Source organism: Talpa occidentalis, unplaced genomic scaffold (assembly GCF_014898055.3).
Source record: "Talpa occidentalis isolate TD23 unplaced genomic scaffold, MPIMG_talOcc4v2.1 talOcc4.2, whole genome shotgun sequence".
Taxonomy (NCBI): domain Eukaryota; kingdom Metazoa; phylum Chordata; class Mammalia; order Eulipotyphla; family Talpidae; genus Talpa; species Talpa occidentalis.
In genome coordinates this window covers 67,522,569-67,547,792 of record NW_023602073.1, presented here as the reverse complement: position 1 = coordinate 67,547,792, position 25,224 = coordinate 67,522,569, and the positions used below count along the sequence as shown (strand labels likewise).

The window sequence follows — 25,224 nt, the reverse complement described above, 5'->3', positions numbered from 1 at the left end:
CCGCTGTGCCACTGGGGAGGCCCTGCACTAAGTTTTTGATTCCTGTTCTTAATTTAAAAAGCAGATGAGGGCCTCCTCTGGTGGCGCAGGCAGCTGAGTGCAGCACTGTGAAGCTGTCCGCCCGCAGCCTCCGCAGTGCAGGTTTGATCCCTGCCGGCCAGCGAGATACCCACATGGTGCAGCAGACCTCTCCTGTCTCGCCTGCTGCTCCCTCAGCAGTGTATTTCAGTCAGTCTGCCTGTTCTGTTCCCTGCTCTGTCTCTGCTGAATCCTCTCACCTTCCCACACATATGGCCTGTACCGGTTCTTGAATAAATAAATCTTTAAAAAAAAGAGCTTTATTTTTATATATATAATACATATATATGTATTTTTTTTTTTATACAAGAACCAGGGTACAGGCTAGATGCGTGGGAGGATGAGAGGATTCACCAGAGACAGAGCGGGAAACAGAACAGGCAGACTGAAGAAATACACAGCTGAGGGGAGCAGCGGGCGAGACAGGAGAGGTCTGCTTCACCATGTGGGATTCTCACCGGCTGTCCAGGATTGAACCCATGCTGCAGAGGCTATGGACAGCTTCACAGCATTGCTCTCAACCACCTGTGCCACTAGGGAGGCCCAAAAAAAGAACTTTAAAAAGCAGATGAATTTAATGTTACAGTTTTTTGTCTAAAGAAATAAAACTTGAACTGAAGTTGCTTTCTGTACATCTTATATTTTCTCCCTTTGTATTTAAGTAAACTGGAAGTCAAAAAAATATAGGAAGGTATATTTTGAGCATCAGAATGAATGTTTTAAACAATGGAGTAAGCTTTTGTTAAAGGTTGCACATTCTCCTTTCTTGTCCATTTGAAGCCCAAAGATAGATACCTCTTTCCTTGTGTATTTTCTTCCAATTATGGAAAGATAAAAAGAAAATCTTAAGATAAAGAGAAAATCTTAAGATATGAAAATCTTAAGATAAGATAAGAGGAGACCTTAAAGGAAATGCCAGTAGCTATCTCCCTGGTCCCTGGGTTCGCTCTGTGACATCCCACCAGTTGTATTTCACTGTGGAGCTTACTAATGAATGTCATCAATACAGGTTGCTAACTAACTCATGAGGCAGGACATTTTTTTTTTTTTAAAGATTTATTTATTTATTTATATATACAAGTACTGGGTACAATCAGAAGCACGGAGAGTGAGATAATTCACCAGAGCCAGAGTGGGGAACAGACCAGGCAGACTGACGAAATACACTGCTGAGGGGAGCAGCAGGCTTGGCAGGTGAGGTCTGCGCGCCATGTGGCACCCTCTCCAGCAGCCTCGAACCAGCTCTGAGGAGGCTGCGGCCAGCTTCACAGCCCAGCGTTCAACTGCTGCACCACCTGGGAGGCCCAGGACATTTTTGTTTTCACTCAAATTGTTAAAAGATCGATGGCTCATTTTATTAAATTGAATTTTTTCTTTTTTGTTTGACTCCTGCTCTCATAGTGCCAAACTCAAAAATTCTATTTCCTCTTCCAGAATTTGAAAGCAACTGTTATTTCAGTCAATAGTTCTTTCTTATGCTTCTCTAGCCTATGTCTTTCCCTGCCCGTTTCTTAAGTGACATAACTTTAGGCTCCTGGATAAGAATGGATTGTCTCCTTAGAAAGACTTCCAGGTTTTCTACTGTGGCTACTGCTCATAATTGGCCATGATGTTCTCTCCATGTTGTGAGAACTGAATAAAACCATGATGAGAAACTCTTTTGCAAAGTCTAAGACTATTATACAACAAATGGAAAAAACAGGCTCATTGTTCTCTTCTTTTCCTGTATCTACCACTCCTCATATTCCCCAAACTCTTGCGAACTTGCTTTTGCAAAGCCAACAGAGCCTGACAAGTAAAGCAGGTTCTAATGGGCTGTCCAGCAGTTCTCTTCCATTGCACACCTGGACCCCCAAAAGGAGAAATTCTCTGGGAGTAATGAGAACTCATGACGTCAAACCCTCCGGATCCCCTGCTGAGCACATGCTGAGTCTCTTCCCTACAAATGAACATGCAACCCATGAAGAGGCATGAACAGCCACTACACCTGCACACTGGGAAGTCCCCCCGCCTTCTCCCTGAGCAATCCAGATAGCTATGTGTCCTCTACTCACCCTTTCTAGCACTTAGCTTTGTTTGGGATGGGGAGGGAGGTTTGAGCCAAGTGTCCTCTCCATACTTGACAATAATATCATATACTAAAGATTTTTCCCTACCTAAAATTGTTGTATCATAGTTTGGCAGGCTGTGCACAATGGGTCCACATTAGGTCTGGTTATAAGATGATATCACCACCCCACACCTTTCAATATGGCATTTGGCTTTTTCATAGGTTATTCATAACACAAAAGATGGGTAATTGTATTTGTAAAGCTAGTATGAGCATGGATGTTTTCAGTTGTATTTTTCTTGCATGGTTCTCTATTGTACACATGGTCTTTTGTGGTTTTCCCCTCCTTTTACATATAGTTACAGACTTTATAAACCAGAACGCCTATGAGAAATACCTGGCATCCCATTGTCATCAGGTATACCTTATTACTAGAAAAATGAATTTTTTTAGTATTCTACAATTCATAAATCTTTATCTCAGGCACATTGAGAATGCTGTGGCAGTGATATTCAAGAGAATCGGATGTGTCTTTGTAGTGTAATTGTACCATATAAATGTTTGCTAGGAATGAAAATTAGGGAATTTGGAAAAATGAACTCCTTGTATAAAAACCCAATAGTGTTGCGATCATCCCAATTTATTGGAAAGAGAGAATTTATTCACTTATTTATGCAGCAAACATTCAGTCACTAATTCTTTGTGCTGAGCAGGCATCTTTAAGTTTCAGGTGGTTAGTCTTCATCATATGGGCAGCACTTTGTTCATTTGAGGTCTTTAATATTTAATTAATAAGTATTGTCTGAAGATCTTGGATGAAAATCATTTTCACATTATAGAAAAGTAAGGAAATAGCTGAAAAGCTTCCTCCTTCTAGACCTCCCCCTCCATTAAAATGAGGCAAATTCAATCATTTATATTCTCATTACCTCTAACTTTTTAACATTTAAATAAACTGTTATTTTGTTATTGGTTTGTTATTTGTGAAAGGACATGATTGTTTTTTATTTTGATTACTCTCTTTTGCCTTACAAATATCTTTCCTTCCTCATATTTCCAACCAGACTCATAACAAATATTCAAGAGATATCTTTTTATCTTATTTAATGACATGGGCTTTAACCCTCATAACCATTCACAGGAATTTTGAAACCTGTTTAAACACTTAAGAGTAGTATATGGCAACTGCCTCTGTAGTGCCATTTTGCTCTGTTATTGATTTGCATTTGATGAGCCTGTAATAGTAATAATTGCTTTCATTCACATTCTCTTGGATGCTTTCAAAGACATCCATGTGCTTCATTTGACATTCATAGACATGTAAGATTGACAAAGGTATGGTGTTTCTCCATTTTGCTGATGTGAAAACCACAGTCCAAAAGCACACAACTTAACAGAGGAACTAGACCTCAAGAATGCCCCTGGGGCTTTTTCCAGTATTTCATAAACATGTCTCTGCTCTGCATCTAAAGAAGATTTGAGGTTCTCCTAGGGGAGGCTTTATATTTTAAAAAAATGGATAGTGATTTTCCTTTCCAGAGGCATGTGATAATAAATTTATGGTATTCAAATGTTAAACAATAGAAGAATGGCTAAATAAATTATGAGATATGCATACATTAGGATATTATTGACTATTAAAATTAATGTTTTCAAAGAATGTATAATGATATAGGGAACTGCTCTTGATCATATCAATGTCTCAAGAGAGAATTGGGATACTAAACAGCAGGATATCTAATTTAAAAAAAAAAACTATACATGTGAGGAAACGTCTAGAAGTATACCAAAATGTTAGCAGAGTTTTCACTTGACAGTAGAATTATGATTTACTTTTCTTTGTTTATATCTTTCTGAATTTGCCTTTTCTTTCTTCTGTGAATGTGTATAATTTTTTTAAATTTTATTTTTATATTCCCCATACAATTGCAACCCCCTTATTTTGACCCCAATTCCTCCTTTCCCCCCTTCCCCCCCGTCCCCCAGTGTGTCTCTGGTTCATAGTTGTTTGTTGATTTTGATATTTTCTTTCTTATAGTTATTCTTTTTCCTTGTCCCTTATTTAGGTTTTCTAGATTCCTGCTATGAGTGAGACCATCCAGTATTTTTCTTTTTCTTTCTAGCTTATTACGCTGATCATGATGCCTTCCAGCTCCATCCATGAACATGTATAATTTAAAAAAAATGTTATTTTAATTATAATATATAGATTGTTTATTTTAGCTAGAGGAATCCTTTGCGTGATTCTTACTATTTTTCATTTATAAATCAAATCATAGTCCATTATGTTTTCTTTTCACCTTGTTCTCATCTCTTCCTCTCCCTACTCCCTCTAGATGCCTCAGTGCTATGGTCAGGTTTCAAGTCAAACCTTATATTTTAATGTGCTGATTGTTTTTATTATTATTAGTGTATAACCTTGAATTAAAGAAGTAAATAATATTATATATGTACATGTATATGTATATGTATGGTTTAAATCCTAATCTTACCATTTTGTTAGTGACCTTGAAAAAGTTGTTTAATTACTTTGTTCCTCAGTTTTCCCCTTCATAAAATGGGGATAATATTGTTATCAACCTCCTAGATTATTGTGAAGATTAGATATGTCAGTTAATGCATGTAAATCATTCAGAACAGTCCTAGAACTCAACAAATGACAGGCATTAGTAGTGGTGGTGGCAGTATTCTATAATTCATCATGTAACTTATCATTCCCATATGCTTTGTGTGTGTGTGTGTATGTGCCCCTTTGATTCTTGTAAGGAAGCAAAGACTCAGAGAACTTCTATAACTTTTCCAGGTCCCAAGTCTAGCAAACACTGGGCAGTTGGGCTAGAGTTCGTAACCTCTAACTCCTGTCTCAGTCAAGTGAGTTTTAGGGGCCATAGCTCTGACGGAATTCTTGCTCCAAAGTATATTTGTGAGAAATTTGAACTCAGAGATCAAGAAGATAATGTGAATCTGCAGGGATTTGCCTGTTCCTAGTCATACTCTCCTGCTCTGCCCCTGCCATTCCAGAAATGCCACCTTAAAATCAAATTTTAAGGACACGAGTTCTATATGTAAAACGTGTCTGTTTTTCTACCTTCAGGAATGAGAGGAGAATCTTATTTCATTGGAATGAGGAACCCAGGGCAGCAGGGGCACATCCCAGAAGATGGAGGACTTTTCTTGCTCTGCTGCATAGACAGAGACTGGGCTGTCACTCGGTGTTTTGCAGAGGAAGCCTTTCAAGCCATCACTGACTTCAATGACCTGCCTAACTCCCTGTTTGCATGCAACGTTCACCAGTCAGTGTTTGAAGGAGAAGAGAGCAAGGTAATAAATTTTTCTGCTCCTTAAATATGGGGAGAGGTAGCATTATCTCAAAATAGCTCCATTGCTCATTTGTGGTTGATGTTTTGTTTTGAAGTTCTGGAGAATGTCCGGTGGGCTCCATTCTTGGCATGTATAGCAGGAGGAGAAAAGTCTGTTGCTATTATCAGCTAACTTTGGAGATACTCATGACAAGTTGTAGATTTGACTGTATCGAATAAAATCTTATACTCTGTGATTCAAAGATCTATTCAACAAAACTAGTGAGTGTTAGGAATAGTGAATGCAGGAGCTAGCCCTTTGACTAGGAAGCAGATATCATAAAAATGTTTTCATTTCTCCCATTCTGCCAAAACCGTATTTGCCTTTTTAAAAAACAGTACAAGCTTTCTTTCACCCTTATCCCTCCTACAGTTTGATAGCCTTCTAAAAATAGCTTCTTATATCGTGGTACAAGGCCTACAGCAGTTATCAGAAAGGTAAGTTGGTTGGCCATTGCTTTATTCGCTAATTGAATGAAGTGCTTATCTAGTTTATTTGACGTGACTATGGAATGGGATCTATACACAAGCCAGAAAATAAATTTCTCACTTTAAAAGACAACCTAGATTTAGTGTAAGTGTTCTTGGAAATAAGAGTAAATATTCAGTTTAGAGATCTTTTAAAATTCATTTCAGATTTCTCTAACCTTTTAAACTGGAGGTCTGAATGGATTGACCTTTTGTGAAAAGTGAATTCCTTATCCACTTTTACATTGTTGTGTAAAATGTATACAATGTTTTTAGGGGAAGAACCTTTGTTTCTAAACTTAAGTATGTGGTGGCTCTATGTGAAATCATTAGTTGGATTTATGACTCCTGTTTCACAAACTTGGGCTGTTTTTCCCAATTGCTGAAGTTCATACTCTTGTCTGAAATGCTTACGGGATTTTTTTTCTGGGTTTTATTGGTTTTGGAAGCAATCTGATAATTTACAAAGGTTGTAGATTAGGGATTATTTTGAGCCATGTAAAGATAGTTTTCTAAGGATTATAGGACAGGGAGAGGGACAGGCGCCTCCTCCAGGTCTCCTTCTGGCTCCATCCTGCTTCCTTCCTTTCTCAGTCTCCTCTGCATCCTCTTCTCTTCCTGCTCAGCTCCACCCTCCCTTGGGTGGGGCAGGGAACCTGGAACCTCCGCCTTTCCTGGGGACCACCCTATTACAAGGATACTATTTTCTAGTTCAACAGTTGAAAGAATAGGCTAAAAGCAGCTTGAAATCCAAGGATTTATATGTGATTAGAACATCCAGTGCTGTGATCACCAGACTTTTTTGAAGCAAGAAATGGTGCAATAGCCTCTTGAAAGAAGCTGAATTTTGCTGTTGGACTATGATAAGGTAATGATACAGATTCAGATCTACTCAGAACAAGAAATTTCTCCTGAAATCTACTTGACATGAGCTATAAAACAAAGTCCCATTTTTTGAAATTCTATCACCTATTTATCTAAATATCAATAATTAGAAGGATTTTTCTTAGAATTATAATAGGTGTTTTGATTCTTTTCTGATTCAGTACTCCCAGTAGACTGAAACAATAAGATCTAGAAAAGAGCTAATCTCATTCACGAATGCTGTGCAGGAATCAACTGAACAAAACTGCCTCCCCTGGTGATGCAGCAGTTGAGCGCTGGGTTGTGAGGCTGTCCGCAGCCTCTGCAGTGCCAGTTCGATCCCCAGGCACCGGGGAGGGTCCCACCAAAAAAAAAACAAAAAACAAAAACTCAACTGAACCAGAACTGGGGACAGAAAATGTCAGAAGCTTAGGAAGAGTTCATGAGAATCTGCCCATATCTATTTGATATTCTGGATGTGATTAAACAAGATTCTCATTAATTTGTATACAAAATGATACATTGCAGCTTGGCAAATAGTATTTAGTTTTAAAGTGACCTTGATAAAATATTGAGGTGAAGTCAGCAAGTGTAGTTCAATGGAACTAGGTTCAAATCTTTTAGATCACACTTTTACAGTCATGGAGGTGAATTTTATAATTGGTCATGGTCTACATAATTAAATTTAGTAATTCAATTAGAAAGTCTTCCACCTTGGTGGGATTTAATAGCTTCCATTTGAGTAGAGTCTCAAGAATATCAAACACTGTGATTTAGATTCAGCTTTTATTTAATTATATGTTTGACATAACAATGCAAGATGATCAGATACCAAGGGAAGTAATAGAGGCCAGGAGGCATACTCTTTGGGACTCAAGAAAAAAGATTTGGGAGAGCCCTGTGGCTGCTTATTTTCACTACCATGTGTTTCTCTTCCATTTTTTCTTACTATTTCAATAAAACTACTTGTGTTATATGCCATTCTTTGAGAATTTTCTTCCCACAAGATTTGAAGCCCATGAATCTGAGCCATGAAGTCTGGTGACGATTATCTCCCAAAGGATGGACATTTTAGGCACTGTGCTAAATTGGTGGGGAGATATTTTTAGTTAGAGGGAAAGGAAGCAAGAAGCATTTGCAGCACTCCTTGTATTTGCCCGTGGGCAATGCTGACCATAGTGCTTGTTTAAAATATTTGGGTTTGGAAAGATGCATTCAGCAGCCTGGGATTACGTCAAGGAGATAAGACATCAGAAATGATACTTAATATTCATTTCAGGTTCAGATGGGTAGGTGGGTACATATATAACTTGTTTGGTGCAATATATTGGGACCATTGTTTCCTGATGTTGATGGATTTAGCTAGCTTATTTGTTTATTCGTTATTTTTTGTTTTTGTTTTTTCTTTTTTGCAGTTATTGTAAGGCATACATTTTATCTTCCTTTGCTGGGTAGAAATTAATACTCTTACTTTCTGACAGCATAGATGAGTCTTGCCACAATCTCTTCTCTTTTCCCTCAGCTCTTTGAGACTCTTTTCCTAAGCCCTTTTCCTTTTTGAAGTCATTCAGAAGGTATTGAATTGGACTGCTCTTACAAGTAACACTGCAGGATATGATCTACTGGCTTTATTTGTTTCTGCTTATCAAAGTGATAAATATTCTGATATGCTCATTTCTGCTATCCTATTTCAATTCTCTGTTCTGACACCTACAGAGCATTTTTTAAACAGCATGTTGAAGGCCATGATGTTCATTCCACTGTTCTGTTAGGCAGAAATCTGTGAGATTGTATTTTGATTTGATGCTTTTGCAAGGAGTGAGCACATACTTCAGTGTGGCTTGTTGTGGTCCAGATGGTTGAGATTTGTTTATATAACACAAAAGAGAACCGGAGCTAGAGGAAATTGGCATCTGAAACCAATAAATGCAGATTGCTGTTTGCATGCTACAGCTTGAAGCATAAATATTTTTGTATGAAACACATTTAGAACTGGGATCTTCACAGCTTCCAACACCTAAAAGTTACGAAGGTTCATTTTCCTTTGGTGTGTTTTCTGGAGCTTGTCATTCTGAATCCAGCTGTGCTACATCAGTCATTGTAAGTCTGGTGAGGCTGGAGAGGCATCCTGTGGACTTCCCCTTGTACTGAAGACAGATAAGGGTCTGCTGAAACAGTCACCAAGAAACTGTCAGTCAAGCTCAATTCAATAAAGAGACACCAGAATGGTGACTTGGTAAATGGCCTTCAAAAATATGAATTCATTCAGTTATATAAAATGGTAATAGTAATCATAGCAGCAGCAGCAAACAAATATAGCATATATACATATAGCACATATAGCTCTTCCAAGTGCTTTATGAACATTAATTTCCATGACAACCCTAGAAGGACCATGTCTTTCTGCCTCCCTACCACTTGGGCACATGGCAGGATTGTATTCCCTGGGCACCTCTGGCTAATTTTGCCCAATGTATAAGTGGAAATGATCATGTCACTTCTAGGCCATGCATTTAATTGCTAATGTTTAACCCTAAAGAATGCCCTTTATCACTCTGCTGAGATACATGAGGCATTGAGCTACATAGCTTCTACTCAGGCATTTAGGTCATGGATGACATAATGACACAGAGTCCTGGTCAACCTATGATAAAGCTTTAACATCAAGAGAGAAAAAAAAGCCTTTGCTATGTAGAGCCACTGGATTTGGGGTTTGTTAACAGAGTATAATTAGCTATCTAGGTTGATATGATTATACCACCTTTCAGGTGAGCACATTGAGGCATCGAGATGTTGTCCATGGTCTCATGGCTAGAAGTGGCAGAGCAAGGATTCAAACCTAGGCTGCAAGTTACAGAGGCCACACTCTTAAACATTATGCAATATTGCCTCTCAATGTGCAAGTATTTATTGAAAACAGGTATGATACTTGGTCTGGTGATGTGATGTGAACAAGATAGGCATAAACTTGTTCAATTTAAAGCCTACTGGGGAAAGTAATTCAAAATAAGGACAAACATAATAAATACAGTGATGCTAAATAAAAAGGGCATTAACATATTTTCACTATATTCAAACTGCCTTATACAAACATGTACAAGGCTTAGTTTTTTGTTTGTTTAATAAGAGGACATTTCAGCAAACCATTAAAGAATGTATTCTACCAAAATTGACATGAGGCCAGAGATCTAGCTCCACTGATCTCAATGCATTGCAAGTGGCAAGAGTGATTCTAACATCCAAAACAGGACATTTTTCATTCAACAGATCACTCTAAATAGAAGTCCTTAGTGGCTTCCCTGGTGGTGCAAGGAGTTGAGCACCGCACTATGAAGCAGTCCACAGCCTCTATATAGCACGAGTTCAATCCCTGGCCGGCCAGGAGAAACCCACATGGTGAAACTCTCCTGTGTCGCCTACTGCTCCCCTCAGCCATGTATTTCAGTCAGTCTGCCTGTTCTGTTCCCCACTCTGTCTGTGTTGGATCCTCTCACCCCCTGCGTCTCTGGCCTGTACCCCAGCTCTTGCATGCATAGGTGAATGAATCTTTAAAAAAGAAAAAAATAAATAAATAGAAGCCCTTAGCTCTGCTGAGGATATGTAGATCTAGCCTAATGCAGGCAGCATTGTGAGGGTACCCTCAAGGATTTCCAAAGTTAAATCTTATTGTTTGTGATTTTCATTTTATTTTCCACATAAGATTTGACTTCACTCCAGTTTGTAGTAAAATATAAATGTTCACTTTGTTCTTTATAACTGTAGATACATAATCCCTTATCTGCAGTACTAAAATCTGAAAAGCTCTGAAAACTAAGACTTTCTTTATAACCCATTTTAAGATAAAACCTCACTTGACAAAAATCATTCAAAATCTAATGTGAACTGATAGGAAAGTATGAATATGCATTCATTTCTTTGCAGAAATATTCCTATCTCTAATACTGGGGGCCTGAGCCCTCAGTACAATATGAGGGGCATTGTACAATATGAGACATGTGTGCTGTATTACTTTTCCCAAGCCCAACTTTCCAACGCCTAAACTTATCAGCCCCAAGAGGGTTTCAGATAGTGGACATGGACCTATAAAATATGTAAAGATGTATGCAAAGAATGCATGCATTACTAACATTTTGAATGGCATCAAGGATGATTAAATGGTATTTCTCAAGAATGAGATGCCCTGGCTGTTGAAGCCAGAAACTGCCCTGTGTGTGGATACTACCTACATGGCCTTCCCTGTGCCAAGCTCTCACACTTCTGAGTCTCTTCCTCTGAGTGTCTAAAGTTTAAAGCCTTTGGCCTTTACTTGCTTCTGCTGTCCCCAGGTATCACCAAGGTAGTAACTAACTAGTCCTAATTGGCAAGAGGAAACATTCCTATGAAATCAGGGAGACAGTCACTGCTTTAAACACATTTTTTTTTCACCTTGGGGGGGTTCCATTGTAAAACATTTGACTTTTCTTTATTTGCATTTTTCCTCTCCAACTCCTGAATCCTAGAAGGCAGACAAAATTTGTGTTGTTCTGTATTCCAGGATTTTGCATGGGGGCCTGACAAGCAGTAGTAATCAATATTGAATTGAACCTTGACTTAAATAGTGACTAAATTAAGACACAGAGGGATGAATTTGCCAGAATTGACTGATGAATTAGAGATATAATGAAGAGTAGAGCAAAGTTTCTTGACGTTTAAGTTGAGTTCATTACCTACTGGACCTACCATCTCTAAATTCTACCATGGAAAAGAAGTTCTAGCAATAAAGTTGGTTATCCACCGGCATGAATTTTTAAGGAAAAGAATGTATGACAGAAAGGACTTAGGTGATCCAATAGCAAGACTCAAGCTAAACATAAATACATTGAGTTCAAATCGCTCTTCTTGTAGTTAAGATATGATACTCTTGTGAATAGACCTGTATTGTGTGTTAATTTACATTACATGGCATTTAAATTGTTACAGGTGGCTGACCTACTAGTCATCAGCCCCAAAAGGGTTTAAGGGTTAAAGAATTAAAAGTGTTAAGTGCAATTGTTTTCATGACTTTCCATGGAGAAGAAAAGGGAGATAAGAAAGAAAGGAAATCAAAAGGCAGCAGTCAAATAATGCTTTAGATGACCTTAGAAAACTAAAAAGGGATGCTTTAAGGCTGGTGGAAAATCCATGCTAAGCCTCTGTGGCAAAGGATGAACAAGCAGGTATCAGTCTATTATAGTTTGAGTGTCACAGAATATAGGGTGAAAAAATAAGCAGGAAGTGAACTCTGGAGACGTGGGTGTGGAGAAATGATAACCAAACATTAGTTTTAATACTCAAGCTGGTGACAGTTAAATCAGACACCAAATATTCAAAATGTCCTTAGGAGTTTCAGTGTTTCTGTTGTGTTGTTCATCTTTCAAAGGTGGCAATGACATTGACAGATTTGTTTGTGGCCTTGAATAATGTTAAAATTGTAAACAGAGAGTGCCTATCATTGCACTCAGTGAGTCCGTTTTCTTTTCTGTCTGGTTGATGCCTGGAAACTGTAATTAGTCACGGCTAATCACTTGGGGCCCCTGCTAGCTGAGAGGCCCAGCGTGGGGCAGATTTGAAAGCTGCTGCAGGACATTCCCTGGAACCTTAACCTTTCTTGAAGTGACTAAAATATTCCAAAGGCATATTTAGTGTCTTGCTTCTCCACAGCTCTGAGTGACCCCCTGGGGCTCAAGAGCCTGACAAGCCACTCTAAATGTCCCACTTAACTACCTGGAAATAATTGAGGCTGTGGAAAGAATTAAGCCTGATACATACAGAGTTGAGAGTATTTGGTTTCTGTGCCAAGGAGCAGGTGAGTGTAGTTTGTGATGGTACCTGGGGTCAGGGATGGGGGTGGGGGACTACCATAGTCTAATTAGTCTGGGATGATATGAAGGAGGAATATAGAACTGTTTCCTTCTTGGAAGTCACTTCATTTGGTTTCCTTTTGTTTTGTTTTTTTTTTTCTGCGTAGAAGAACTGGGGTGTAGGTCAGAAGTACAGGGGGTAAGATGATTCATCAGAAACAGAGTGGGGAGCGGAGCAGGTGGATTTACTGAAATACACTGCTAAAGAGAGCAGTGGGAGAGACAGGAGAGGTCTGCTTCGCCATATGTGGGTTAGCTCCTTGGTTGGAGATTGAACTCAGGCCGTAGCGGTGATAGTGCTGAGATTTAAACCCCTACACCACCAGGGAGGCTCCCATTTAGTTTTCTTAGAGCACTTGCTAGCCTATACAGTGACTCTGAATTATTAGAATGCACCCCCATAGACAGAAGCAGTCTTAAGGCACACTGCCTGGGGTAACGAGGTGAAAGTGTACCAGTGGTGCCCTTTCCGCTGGGGTGACTGTGGATGAAGCCCTGAGCCACTGGGGGTGGCTTCACAGATGGAGGGCAGGTTGGGTTTCATCTTCCACTCTCTCTTGGGCCAGGAGCCCTTGAGATGCACGAGAGGCACCACCACCCCAGTGGTCCCAGTGGTAATGAGATCATTTTCACTTATTTCAGATTTAAAAAGTTATATAACTCCAAGGATGACTAGTGACTTCTGTTGCCCAAGAATATTCCTTTAGAGAGGCAGTTTTGGAGATGAAGTCAGTAGACGGATGGGGGAAGACTGAGCCTTATTATTACATTTTTTTCTGTGCTCATCTGCTGAAGAGAGCATATGCTTCACCTTCAAGACCTTCGTTACCTCTTTTCTACAGTGGGATTAGCCATACCTGCTTGTTCACTTTGCTATGTGATTAAACGAGATGAAATAGGTAGAGGAGGTAGCAGGCTATTAGATCTTTTTGTAGCATTAATTCCCTTCCTCATTCACCTTTGTTGCTTTCCCCACTGCCCATTCCCCTCGTTGACCTCTCAAAGCCTGTGGCTGATGATCTCTGGCTCAAGGAAGACAGATCTTTCCTAAAATAAGCTGCTTCTGTAAAAAAATGTAGACCTGAGTGGCATGTGTGCTGTGGACATTAGAAGAAAAACTTAACTTAGCCAGTCCTTTGTAGAAATTTTATCAGTTTTGAGAGCGTTTAATTTCAGTCTTTGCCACATGAAAACGGCCTCTGCCTTTCTTGTAGGATGCTTGCTGTTCGCTGTTCGCCATATAAGGCTCGTGTAATACATTTCCCTTAGAACACAGTGCCAAGAAATTTTTGTTTCTCTGGAGGAAACTAGTGTTTTTCTCACTAGGAGAATTACTTACATGTTTTGCTTTTTCCTTGGCTTCCAGTAGGCAAAGGATTCAAAATTAAAACTTAGTCATTAGCCACTCTATTTTTATTGGTCTTGATAATCTGTTACTGTTTTGTTAACCTAGTTATATAAACATGTAATGTAAGAAAATTTTCTGAATTATTTGGTGAAACTTTTTAGTTTTATGAGAACTTGAACAATCACATTTAAACACATAATGAAACTGGCTAGGAATCACTAAAGTTCTATTTTTCATATGCCTTAAATTCCACTATGAGTAAAAATAATCATCTAAATTAGTAGGTATATATCTTTGGGGTAACAATCACACATTTTTATTTTACTATAACTCTTGTTGTTGGGAAGAATAGATTTTAAACACCCTGAGGAAAAAGGGTAGCTTGCCATATAACTGTACCTTAAATATGACTCACATCTGATCATTATTCTAATATTAATTTATGAGAAAATGGGCACCTATAAACTATTTGAGGCCATGTTTAAGTTTATCCTTATAATAAATCAGTCAAATTGTGAACCCTAAAAGCTTAGAGCCAAATTATTTCATCGGAAGGTGCTATATGTAGTTTCAATAACTGACACGTGAGATTTTATTCTTTCCCTCAAGTAGATTATTTTCCTCATTGATTTTACATTCTCTCCAGGTGCAAAGCTTGGGATAGAAGTTCACTTAAAATCTATCACTGTGCAAATGAAGTTCAAGACCTTGCAAGGAGCATATAAGAGTAAAGGAATTTAGCTATTTAAATAGCTTCTTTTGAAAGTGTCATAGAAATGAATCTTCAGTGTCAGAAAGATGGCACTAATAACTACCTTTCATTAAATCTGCTTCCTACAAAAAGCCCTACTCTACATATGGAGTCAGAAGGGCAGGACCTCATAATTTACCAAGGATAAAGTGACTCTACCTTTGGTTTCCCAGCCCTGCCTTTGCCTGCTTCCTGTTGACAACTGAGCTCTCAACTTGGTGGAGTTTTCTTTCCCTAAACACACATCACATCTCCTAGCAAGTATGGCCCCTTGTAAAGGGACCCTCCTTTGGCATCACTGATAACACACCCTTTGCAATGTCTTGAATGGTGCAAAGCCTTTGTGGATTTGAATTTGTGGAAACAAACTAGTCACTTAGAGTCAAGTACGATGAGTCAGGTGGGTAACCAACACAGATGAAATAATTTTTATTTAAAAACAATGTACCCAAACTACCCTAATGTGAAATAGCTACAAAATAATTGCCATGGAGCTTGGGAACTTTGGGAACTCATTTGGAGCTTGAGAATGGACTTTGGGAATTCTGGAAGGATGAAAGTATTCTAGCAACCAGGTTACCTCTTTGTAAAAGAAACGGATAGTTTTAAGTGTGCCACCTGGCATCGTAACTAGATATATACTTTTTAAATTCTACCTGTTTATAATGCACCCAGTCCTGACTCTCAAGCCCTGTTTCTGGCTTTGTTGCTTACTGAACAGAATACACCTTAAGCACAAATTGAGGGCCTCTGTGGCGTGAGGAATGTGCTATCCACGTATCTCCTACAGGGGTACAGACTCTTTTGGAATGTAAAGACCATGTGTTAACTAAGAATTCTCTTTTCAATGAACCTTCCCCTTGGCTATATTATTTGTCAAGGTATAGTTAAGACATATTAATATTGTAACAAATATACTCTATATACCCAGGAAAGGACAGTGACTCATAAATATGCTAAGAGTAGAAAATAGTACTGCCTTAATTGATCAATCAATCCAGCCGTCTGTTATTTAACAGTGATTAAAAACTGACCCTAGCCATTGCATTGTTCTTGGCACTGGCAGTACAAAGATGGGTGAGATGCAAGGCCTCAAGTTACTTAATGTTCCCTGGCTCTGGCAGTTGTAGTACAGGTTAGGTGAAATGAGAGATTGAGGTGGGGGCAGCATATTACAGGAGCATATTACAGGGAATGGGCATACCTAAGGAAGCCTCTGGAGTATTGTAAAGACAGGAATGGGCACAGTGCAGCTTTTCTGATCCCACGCAGACCGGGTAAAGGAGGAGTCAGAGTCCTCAGTGGGTTTTTGCAGGTCTTTTATTGGGGTTCACCAGGCATATGGCAGGCAGGGGTGCTGGGGGGCCGGGAGGCTGGCAGTCCTCCCAGCCCCCAGCAAATCCTCACTCTATCTGGGCTCTCCGGCGTTCTCTGCTTCTGCTGCTTCTTCTCTGCTTCTCTCTCGGCTTCTTTTTCGGCTTCTGCTGCTGCTGGTGTCCCCATGACACCGCCCTTAAAAAGCACAGTCTTAGCTCAGCTGAATCCCATCTACCTATGCCCACACCCTACTCCAGGTGCCCGCCATCAGGCATGCATTCAGGACCGCGAGGATCCATCATCTATCCTGATGGCGGGAGGCAGAAAAGCCTGACATTTTTCCTTACCCTACAGGTATGTTTGTTTTTTTTTTTTTAAAGGTTTATTTATTTATGCATACAAGAACTGGGATACAGGCCAGAGGTGTGGGGTGTGTGTGTGAGAGGATTCACCAGCGACAGATTGGAGAACAAAAGAGGCAGATGTACTGAAATACACTGCTGAGGAGAGCAGCAGGTGAGCCAGGAGAGGTCTGCTGTGCCGTGTGTGTAGCTCCTGGTCGGAGATCGAACTCACGCTGCAGTGGCTGCTGGTAGCTTCATAGGTTGCGTCTTAACCCCTTGAGCCACCAGAGAGGCCCTGGGATATGTATTCGATCTTCATTTGGAGCTGTACCTTGCACCTAAGCAAGAGTCCCCGAATGGAACCATCCTTTGCTATGGAATATGCTGACCTGGTGATTTTGAGGCCTGCTGCTTGTGTAACTAGCACTGTTGTCCTGTCTCACAGAGCCTGTTTTTACAGGACAACCAATGAGTGAGGGAGGCAGAGGAATGCAACTGACTTTGACTTTGGCAGGGGCTTTCTCTTTCTCAAGTAAAGCAAGCCACATTGACAGGCAGGCGTGGAGGGACATTCTGTATGTGACCATGTGTCCTAATTGTCTCCTTCAAGTGTGTGATATTGTTGCTTTCCTCAGAAGGTGAGCTGTGAGCTTGCTTATTTTAAAAACAGCAACCTGTGAGGAGAAAGGGTTCTTTGACAACATTACATCATTGAAGCCTCTAGGTGTTGAGTCATCATTATTTTTAGGCAGCTCCCTGCTTTTTTTGGTTGTTCTAAGAATAGCCCTGTGTCTGGACTCCACAGAAAGTCACCTCAATAAAGATCCTGTCACCACTCCACACTGGGAATGGAATGCTTTCTTAATTTTGAGACTCAGGGCACACTTTTTAGATTTTTGCCTCTGAACATTCTGCCTTTTTAGGTTTTCTTTAGTCAACAAGATGAAATTATCACTGGAAGTTGTTCAGTCTTTTGTCAGACTTATTTATTTTTGTAAATAACAGGAATAACAAATTAAAAAGCCTTCTTCCTAAAGCACTCCTTATTCTCTGTACTCAGTGCCTACTTGGTTGTGAAGACCTTAATCCGGGACTTTACCCTATTGGTAAACACTTTAAGATACACATCAATGCTTTGTGCTTTATGGATTAAGTGACCCTCACTCCTTCAAGCTGGGATGTGGGCTAGAGGGGGAGTGTGTGTGCAGCTCTTGGCACCTGTTCCCGACCACCTAAGGGCAGCCAAAAGAAATATTATTATGGCCTGTTAACTAAATAAGCATATAAATTGTAAGCCATATTGGAACTTGATGACAAGGTGATAAAAACCCTAGCAAGCCCAGAGATGGAACTTTGTGGGTCCATACAGTGGCTTCCTTTCCCATTGCCTATTTGGAGCATGTGCCCAAATATGATCAATTTATTTTATGTGGCACTTTGAAGCCCATAGGCTCACTAATGGCTTATGAGCAGAGCCAAATGCTCTTCTAACTAAGCATAAAGGGAAGTGGCTGCTTGGAATAAAATGAGGCAGTTGCTTAATGTTATATTATAGTGTACCTTTTGTGTCTGGAGGTGACAGAAGGGCAGTCACATGGTCTGTGTCTAAGTGTGGCTGAAAGGTCCAGCGTGTGATGTGATGGGCTTGCTACCAAGGACATGCTGGGAAGGCTGAGCATTGTTTTCAGCCATAGGTACTCTGACAGGGTTAGTTCTGCTCTTATTATCTCACAGCTCAAAGCTCCTGGGCCATCCTGTCTCTAGTTAGAGAAAGGCTATAGTATAGTGATTAAGAGAAAGGATTCTAACACTGAGCAGTTTGGGTCCAAAACCCCATCCCATGCTTCTTATTTGTTTGACTATGGGCAGTTTATTTAACATTTCCAAACTTCAGTGTCTTCACCTGTAAAATAGCATCAAGTAATATTTACCTCTAACCACTGCAGAGAGGACATGGGATATAATCCACGATGCCTTGATCATAGAGACCAAAAGTATTGGCCAGTGATAATGATCGTTTCTGCCCATCAGTCTGAACGTGTACATTTTGCATCATTTATAAGACACTTTTGCTTTCCTTGCCTGTATACTGGTCAGCTCCCCTTTTCTATTCTCTCTACCCTCAGAAGAAATTTTTAATTTTTTAAAATTGTGTTATATTTTATTGAGGTGCATTGTTTATAAAACTGTGCATGATTTAAGGGTATAAGTTCATACCCCTTCAGTTGTATGTTATCACACCCACACCCACTCCCACAACCACAGCACTCATAGTCCTCCACCATAGTCCTCTCCCGCTTTGTCTGTCCCCCCCTTCCCCTGCCCTCTGCAGCCTCAATTCTACAGTTAGATTTCTAGGGTTTGTTTTGGGTTAGTTTTGTCTGTTCCTTTGTTTAGCTTATTTATGCTCTACATATGAGAACTTATAAATCAAAATTGGCAGTAAATCAGTTGACTGCCTTTTGATATCTGAAAAAATACCAGATTATTTGCAAGAACTAACCCAGAAGAAAGTCCATTGGCTCTCTCCCCCTTACAAAGAATGTCTTATTGAATAGTGACATTTTCATACTGCACCAGTAAATTGGTAATCCAATGTCCTCATTTTCCTGACATTCATTAGAAAGCTTTGTGTTGAAGGTAAAGTTAAAAAGACTAGATATAGTCATTTAGCAGTTCCATTTCTATTTTTTAGTGAAAAGACCGATGTGTATTGGACTTTGTTATCATCCGAACAACATCCTTAGAAGTTTTCTTAAAAGACATCAGTTTTGCCTTCATGATTTTCTTGCCACTTGGTCTATCTTTTCAACAATTTCTAGAGAAAGCTGGATTGGTCAGTCAAGCCTTCTTTGTGAGTAATTAGAGTCATTTCAAATTTTAATTCCAGGAAACAAAAGTCTACTGAATACAAGATATTTTCCTCTACTGGTGTTTCATCCTAGCTCATAGTAAGTTTTAAGTATGTGTTAATTGTGACTGGCAATTTAAGCAGACCCAATTACTTTAAATGGGATTAACATTTACATTAGAAAGAGAAGGTAAATGGGAATAGAGCCTTTTTGAAATCTGAATATGATTTTATTTTCATATTCATTAAACACTTTAAGAGTTTTGCTAGGAAGACTCTTCATTTAATCCAAGCATATTTTTCTGAACAAAATAGTACAGGAAATATCATAACAAAATAGACAAATGAAAAGTGGCATTTCTTTGGAAGAGAAACATCATTATATAGAGGATTTGAATTTATGTGAATGACTTTATTGTGCTTTAAAAACTTAATTCTTTAGAGAATGTTATGTAATCAGTGTGGACAGAATGATAGTTAATGCCATTTATGGTAACCTTTTCAAACACCCTTTGGCATAGGTCATCATTTATATAATATTAATTATTGTTTGGTACAAAGTGTGAAGATTATATTCCAATCTATACAGAAATATCATTAATAAATAATGCATTGCAAAACATTTGTCAGAGATTTTGTTGCTGGGAATAGAAATGATATGGGAGGTATATGACTTCTCATGGCTTGATCTAGTTGAGGGTTTCTCCACTTTGGTGCTCTCAATATTTGTACTGAAAATTCTTTGTGTGTGGGCTGCTCTGTGCACTGTAGGGGGTTTAGTAGCATCCCATCTAGCCTCTCCCAGCTAGATGCCAGTAGTATACCCCCAATCAGTTGTGGCAACCCCAAATGTCCCCTGGGGTGCAGAATCACCCTGGATGAGAAACACTGGTCTAATTGATCATTCCAAACCACAAATTAGAAGAACTCCTGAACATTTCTTACAGAATAATAGTCTTGTCTTACAGAATAAAAGTCTCTTGGGATTGGTCCCTGGGAACTTGGCTAAAAATTCTTTATATTTCTTTCTGAGTTGTTTTCTCCATTCCAAACAAGGAAACTGAAATTCTTCTAGTTTTTGTTATTTAGACCTTCCCTGGATAGTGTCTGGCTTAGTAACAGGCAAACCTCAGAGTAGTTTTTCCTTGTTTCCAAAAAAACTGTTTTGTAAGATCACACAAGAGTGTTTCTCCTTGGACCAACGGAAAGCTGATCGGAGCTACTTCACTGAGACTCCTGGTTCAGCCACCAGGACACCGGAAGCCATCACATTTGGATCACTGGAGAAATTCGTCTAAGGGAATTTCTTCACTGAGTTTTTATTGGACCAAGTATCCATGTAGTTAGGCTTACCACTTACCACTTTTGTAATTTTGCTATCTATACTTGGCATTCCAGGAAAAGCACTGTCTTTGTCAGGCCTGTAGTGTGAATAGGGCTGGAAGATAGGCAGCACTAAGATCCTGGCTGATCAGCACCTGGTCAGTTGGAGGAAACTGGAAAGTACTGAAGATAAATTAAAGACCATATGAGAATCACATGAAGGTCTTGGGTGTAGTTTTTACAGGTAGCCTGTATTATCAATACCATTTTATAGTTGTAGCCAGTCCTGTGTTGAGTGGCCTCTTAGTTGGCCATTGTGAATAGCATTTAATGATGTGGCTTGAAGTTGCCCATGGGAATATTTACACCATGGAAATTAGACAATTGTATAAATCAGATTTGTATATTTTCCTCTCTCTTTTTCTCTCTCTTTCTTATGCCCTCTTTCCTCTCTCTCTCTCTCTCTCTCTCTCTCTTCTCTGACTATGACCTTGGAACCTCCTTTTTATAACTCTTATAAGTACATGTGTGATTGCATTAGGCCAGCCTAGATAATCCAGGATACTCTTTAGGTACTTAACTTAATCATATCTATAAATTCTCTTATGCCATGTTAAGTAACATAGTCACAGGTTTCAGAGATTAGGACGCAGAAATCTCTGGTGAGTGTGTGGGAGCGTTATTCTATCAACTATATCCTGAAAGTCACTTACCAGCATACCACTGATTTCTGAATTGTATATTGGAGTTGCTTTGGATTTGGGATTAGGAGTTAATTGGAGGATCATAGATGGGCAATACCTTTCCTCCTCCACCCCACACTTTTTAGCATTGTAAAAAGGAACACTATGATTTGGTATCATATCCCTGATTATTACTTTTGTTAAACTGTTTTTTTCATGACGAGTAGAGTAAAAGAGGTTAATAATTTATAGCCATTAGAGGATTTAGGATTTGGTAAGCTAAGATAGGATTTTTTTTTCAAAAATGAAAAATGACAAGCATTCATAAATATTTAGGAATAATTTTTATTAAAAATGTTACAAAAAGCACTTCTGTCCTTTCAGGTATATATTAAATGAACTTTTTGACTATTGATAGAGTAGAATCTAAACAGAATATCCCACTTTCTTGATTAAGTGGTGAATGACAATCAGATAAAATCTAGATTATTGTCACAAATATTTTTCTGTTGCTAATGTCTTCAGTTTATATTAATTGTCTAATTATGATGTTAGTTGAGTCAATGAACACATTCACCAAATTTGCTGATAATTGGTTATTTTCATGTTTTATGTACAGCTTTGTATCTAAAGCTACTGATGATTTTTGATGAAGCACATAAAATAAAGAGCATCATTTGATAAAATTATCACAAATTGGTTATTATGGTATATTAATTTTCACAAACTGATAGAAAGTGAGATTAAAGTTTGTAAATCCAGCTTATAAACTATCTGGAAAAGCAGTGTCTAATTCATTAGTAGGAAGTAGAGTAACAGAGTAACTGAGGGAATTTAGAAGTTGTCTATCTCAGTCACACCATTTTTTTAAAAGATTTATTTATTTATATAAGAACTGGGGTACAGGCCAGAGGCATGGGAGGGTGAGAGAATTCACCAGAGACAGAGTGGGGAGCAGAACAGGCAGATGGATGAAGACACTGCTGAGAGGAGCAGCAGGCGAGGAAGGAGAGGTCTGTTGCACCATGTGGATATCTCCCTGGCTGGCTGGGTATCGAACCCACGCAGCAGAGGTTGCGGACAGCTTCACTGCGCTGCGCTCAGTCTGCTGCGCCACTGGGGAGGCCCTCAGTCACACCATTTTTGTCTCCCTGTTTGGTCTCCCATATATTTAATGTTTCAACAGAATTTTTATGACTTTGATATATAAATGTACAGATGTAGCTGTAATAGAAAGTCAATAAATATTGGGGTTTTTCCCTATTTTAATAAGAAATAACATAAAATTATTCTGTTACCTTAAAAGTAGAACTTCCTTCTAATACTAATCATCTTTTACTTGTTGGAAAGAACACTGGTTGAGTCACGGGACACTCCTACAACATGCTTTTTCCTTTTTGATTTTTAACTTTTGAATAAATGTTCCTTTTTGATTTTTAACTTTTGAAAATGTAAGGAGGCCATTTAATAAATGATTTGTTATAGTTTTATTTATGTGAGACCTTTAAAGTGTGCATTTCTTGAGGATTTAGAGAGCCACATGAGTCACCTTGACTGTCTCTAGAAACAATTACTTATGAATCCTTCTAATACCTGAGGTCACCTCAAAGGCACAAGAATCCCGTTCAGAATTAGTTGTTGTCAAGTGCTAGCCAGGACAACAAAAACTCAACTATTTTAGATTGTTTTTCCCTGAGTGAATTTATTAAGAATTGGTTGTTGTTAAATAATAACTTTGGTATAGTGGTATTTTTTTCTCTAAAGGTTTTTTTCATTATCATTTTAAAGCAGGAAGTTTTGTTCCTTAAGTAAGGATCTTCTGTGATATCTAAAATTCAACCAGGAAAATAAACACACTTGCACACTGCTGTGCAGACAATCAATGAGAAGAAAATCCTTTCACTGTTGCTTGAACTTTCCAGCAGAAAATTCCTCCTAGAGCCCCTCCTGCTTCCATATTCTGTTTCTGCCTTCATTCATTCATTATTTATGCCAGCCATCTTCTTCTCTGCCAGAGATAATTTTCCTGATTGATGGCATCTGGGGCTCTCTACACAAAAGTATTTTAAAGTCTGTATCAAGGAAGATGATTTTTTTCTTTTCACTCCTCCCTCAATTTTTAATAACCCTTAGAATCTACAGCTAATAGCCTCCCTACGTTCCTTTGTCTGTTGTTTCCTGTTTCATATTCTTGGTAGAAATGTGCTGGGAATTTGCTTTTGCCCATCACTTTGAAGAAAGCAGCCTTTTATTCCTCAGTCAGAATAAATAAATAAAAGTGAAATACACCTATAGATGATAGGAGGTTCCAAACACAAAGTCCCCAGGAGAAGGTCAATTTTAAACCGAATTTGGGACTAGGAGGAGTGAATTAAACTATAAATGTGAATACATTTTCGCTCATAGACTCCTCAGATTCCTCTTATTTCTCTCTTTATTCTCCCCTTAACAATTTTATCAGAACTTTTAATTGCCACCCATAAGTACTTGTGTGATTGCATTAGGCCAACCTAGATAATCCAGGATACTCTTTAGGTACTTAACTTAATCATATCTATAAATTCCCTTATCTTAATCATATCTAATGGACACTCTGCAACATGCTTTTTCTTTCCTTTTTGATTTTAACTTTTTTTTTAAGATTGATTGATTGATTGATTGATTTATACAAGCACTGGGAACAGTCAGAAGCACGGGAGGGTGAGAGAATTCACCAGAGCCAGAGCGGGGGGCAGAGCAGGCAGAAGGACCGAAGTACACTGCTGAGGGGAGCAGCAGGCGGCAGGAGAGGTCTGCGCGCCATGTGGGACTGTCCTCCGGTGGCCGGGGAGCAGCCCGGGATCGAACCGGTGCTGCAGAGGCTGCGGGCAGCTTCACAACCCAGCTCTCAACCGCTGCGCCACCGGGGAGGCCCTGATTTTAACTTTTGAATAAATGTTCGGTGAAAATGAAAGGAGACCAGTGAATAAATGATTTGTTATAGTTTTACTTATGTGAGACCTTTAAAGTGTTTATACTCAAAATCTGTCCCTGATCTGAGCCACCATTCTGAGTATGGAGGTCATCATTCCTCTTGATGTCTTGTGATGTGAAAACTCATCAAACTCTTGCTCTTTGCCTTCCATTGTTTCTTGTATCCCTTCACTCTGTCCTTCATTTAAGAAGCTCTCTTTTCCCTTTCCCTCACCATCTTTAACTAATCCTGATGTTGCTATCTCCAAACATCTCTCCTAATTGGCTATTTTCTTTTATTTAAAAAAAAATTTTCCTCAATTGTATTTCTTTTTTTCTTTTTTGTTTCATTTTGTTTTGTTTGTTTGTTTTTTAGCGTCTACCAAACCACCCATGCCCATACCCTATCTGCCTCCCTCCCTGTTTGGACATTTTCTTCTATACCTGGCCCAAACTCCAGGTGTCTGTGGGCAGAAGCAATCAGTCTTGCTTCTATCCTGTTCTCTGATCTCTGACTGTTTTACTCTTATTCCTCTTAAATCCATTTCATTTTTAAAACTGAGTCATGTTTTTTTGAAAGAAAAGATCAGTATTCTTAGTCTGACCCTCAAGTCCCAACCACCTCAAAGCTTTCCCTTGAATTCTAGTTCCTAAGTTCTACCTTCAGCCCCAGTAACCTCTTCTTCTCTGTTTACAAGCATTATCATGCCCCCAGGGCCTTTGCATGTGCTGTTACCTCTGCCAGCATCTGTTATATACACCCCCGCCCTCTCCCTTCTGTGCCAGCCCTTCACCACATGAATTCCTCTGTTATACAGTTTCATAGTACGTGGTTTCTCCCTTCAGGTTGCTCATTTCCAGATGAATGACACATCTATTGATAAGATTGTTAACTAAAATCTTCACATGATAATTGATGGGCCATGAAAGGAGGAACATGTCTACCTTATTTTCAGT

At 39.0% G+C, this 25,224-nt stretch overlaps 1 protein-coding gene across 4 annotated transcripts in view; it reads left to right on the top strand.

Annotated features, from left to right (window-relative positions):
• Nucleotides 1–25,224, top strand: part of RCAN2 (regulator of calcineurin 2) — a 259,876-nt gene that overhangs the window by 38,389 nt on the left and 196,263 nt on the right. For all 4 annotated transcript variants that reach the window (XM_054698849.1, XM_054698847.1, XM_054698850.1 and 1 more), the window contains exon 2: nt 5,223–5,449. In XM_054698849.1, coding sequence (XP_054554824.1) covers nt 5,225–5,449 — 225 coding nt within the window. In that variant the 5' untranslated portion in view covers nt 5,223–5,224. The remainder of the gene's footprint in view (nt 1–5,222; nt 5,450–25,224) is intronic.